General features: G+C 47.7%; 1 protein-coding gene across 1 annotated transcript in view; it reads left to right on the top strand.

Annotated features, from left to right (window-relative positions):
* LOC144733449 (patched domain-containing protein 1-like) overlaps positions 1-369 on the top strand; it is a 68,525-nt gene extending 68,156 nt beyond the window's left edge. The window contains exon 19 of the mRNA XM_078615356.1: positions 205-369. Coding sequence (XP_078471482.1) covers positions 205-369 — 165 coding nt within the window. The remainder of the gene's footprint in view (positions 1-204) is intronic.
* The last annotated feature ends 2,281 nt before the right edge of the window (positions 370-2,650 follow it).

Genomic DNA, 2,650 nt, shown 5'->3' on the forward strand with positions numbered 1-2,650 from the left:
TGTGAGCGATGTTTGCGCTCGGGGCTCGTCAATAACCCCGCACGGCCTGCAGCCCTCGCGTCCCCCACACCCACGCTGCCGGGATTCCTGCCCACCACCACCACCACTACCCTCACCCCTCCGCAACCTTTGACACGAACGAAGTGTGCTGATCTAATTCATTCGATCATTCAGGGCCCCCGATGCGTCGACCGTGTCCCGCAGGCGCCGGTTCATCTGAAGCCTCTCTTCTCCTCCTCCTCCTGCTTCTTCAATCGCTTTCTGTTGGAGGATGTTTCCCTTTCACCGAAGGCCGAGGCGGCGATGTTCGTCTCGGGCGGGCTGGAGGCCGGAGCCGAGAGGCTATACAACAGCCGGCAGCTCGCTTGAGGCCGAGTTGACCTACGGGAGGTGTGAGGATGACGCCAGCGACGTAGCCGCGTCCGTGAATGGAACGCACGCGACCCACAGCGGTGGTGCAACCGCTGCGCCACGACTCCCCACACGAACAGGCGCACGCGTATCTTGATTGACCAACACGTGCTGTTGTTGCTGTTGTTGTTGTTGCTGTTGTTGCTGTTGTTGCTGTTGTTGCAGTTGTTGTTGTTGTTTAAGGATATGGGATTGCGGAGTAGCCCCAAACGGCTGAAATGAGAAATGAGATTGGTTTGATTCTAACGGATGAACGTCAGATTGTCCGAGACGTTGCTGCTGTCTGGGCGACATGAAGGCAATCGCTGCCCGGTGCGTGTGTGTGTGCGTGATGCCACTTAACACTGGCCGAGAGCCAGAGAGAGAGAGAGCAGAGCTAATTGATGTGTACACACACACACACAGAGGGGTACGGTCAGCGGCGGAGTAACTACATCATCAGCTCACAGAGGGTGCGGTAATCGGTCAGGTGGGACCCCCTCCACAATATTTGATTTGTCTCGCGCGGGCGGACACCCAGGCCTGTAGATGTCGCGGCTTCCTCTTGCCTAATCACATCATTTAGCATGTTCACGAGTGAGAGAGAGGGGGGAAATTAATTTAAACGCGTTTTAAAGACGTTGTTTGTGTTCTCTTGACACTGTTGTTGTAAAATTACATGGTGGGGGTCAAGGAGGGGGGGGGGGGCAACTCGTAGGGGGTGCCACGGTGGCTAGGAGATGTTAACTACCTCGCCTGGTATACAGGAGGCCGTGGGTTCGATCCTGACCCTGACGCCTGCTGCTGTATATTAGGAGTTTGCGTGTCTCTCTCATCATCATCACGGTGGCTAGGAGATGTTAACTACCTCGCCTGGTATACAGTAGGCCGTGGGTTCTATCGCGACCCTGACGCCTGCTGCTGCTGTATATTTGGAGTCTGCACGTTCTCCCTGTGGTGGTTCGGGAGTGTTTGGCTGCTCTCAAACTCCACACCACGAGAAGCCACGAAGTTGGGCTACAATTTGAGTGGCCAGTTCGCTGCTGAGAAAGTTCAACGTAGCTCAGTGGGCATTGCCTGGTAAAATACAAAATAGTTTGTCGATATTTTTTCGTATGGGTGATGAACGAGTCACGTCTAGTGGATCGCACCTCAAATGCGAATTAGAAGTAAAAAAAAAACGCGGAGCAGTTAGCGGGAAAAGTGCATTAGGATTTATTCCGACCAATGTCCTGATCCCTAACGAGCACACGCGCTTGTAAATGTCGAGCTCTGTGTCAATCCACTGCTGGATGAGGGCACCCCCCGCACGCGCCGTGCGGTTTATTTTGGGGGTGGGTCGTGCAGCTGCAGCCGCAACGTCGACTCGAGCCGTCCCCCTCCGCCGCCGCAGGACGCAGACGAACACATCGAGTGGCCACGCCGCCAGAACGTCTCCAGCTTTACATTTTTGTTTTTCTCTTCAGCGAAACAAAAAAAATTTACCCGTAAAAACAAAGTTTCTCACTATAAATCCGTTATATGCGTGGCATCGGTTTTATTTTATTATTCATTTCTGTTTTTCTTGAGTAAGAGTTTCATTTTTATCACTTTGGTATTTTAAATTAAATATAAGGAAAGTCGTATATAAGGATTATAACGTTTTCAGTTTTTGTATGATTGTTTATATTGTACATTTTTGTTGTTTTCTTGAATAATTTTCTGTGTTTAGGAAAAATATATGATTGTGTTTGTGAAAAAAAAAATTTCCTCAAAAGTGGAAAATTTTTGAAAATTTATTTCACGAAAATTAATTGTCACGCACAACGAGTCTGTGTGGAAAATGTCAGCTCGATTGGATCACGGGAAGTGGGTTAAAAAACGTCCGAAAGATTTGCACGGTCGTAAGCGCACAAGCAAGCAAGCAAGTGAACTTAATATAAAGGATTTAAGAAGCAAATCGGCATACTAACCTATGCCGTTTTTGGCCAATATTGGCCAAATTTTTACAGCTTTCTTTTTCAACAAAAGTTAATTCCTCCCTTTTGTTTAGCATTAGTATGCTATATATTGCATTAAAAGTAGGATATTTCACCATGAACATTTCATGTAAAAAAGAACCAAATCGGCATACTAACCTATGCCGTTTTTGGCCAATATTGGCCAAATTTTTACAGCTTTCTTTTTCAACAAAAGTGCAATCCTCGGGGTTGTTTAGCCTTATATATCCGATATATTACGTAAAAAAGTTGGAAATTTCACCATGAAATTTTCAAGTAAA

Source organism: Lampetra planeri, chromosome 47 (genome assembly GCF_965212315.1).
Source record: "Lampetra planeri chromosome 47, kcLamPlan1.2.h2, whole genome shotgun sequence".
In the NCBI taxonomy this organism is placed as follows: Eukaryota; Metazoa; Chordata; class Hyperoartia; order Petromyzontiformes; family Petromyzontidae; genus Lampetra; species Lampetra planeri.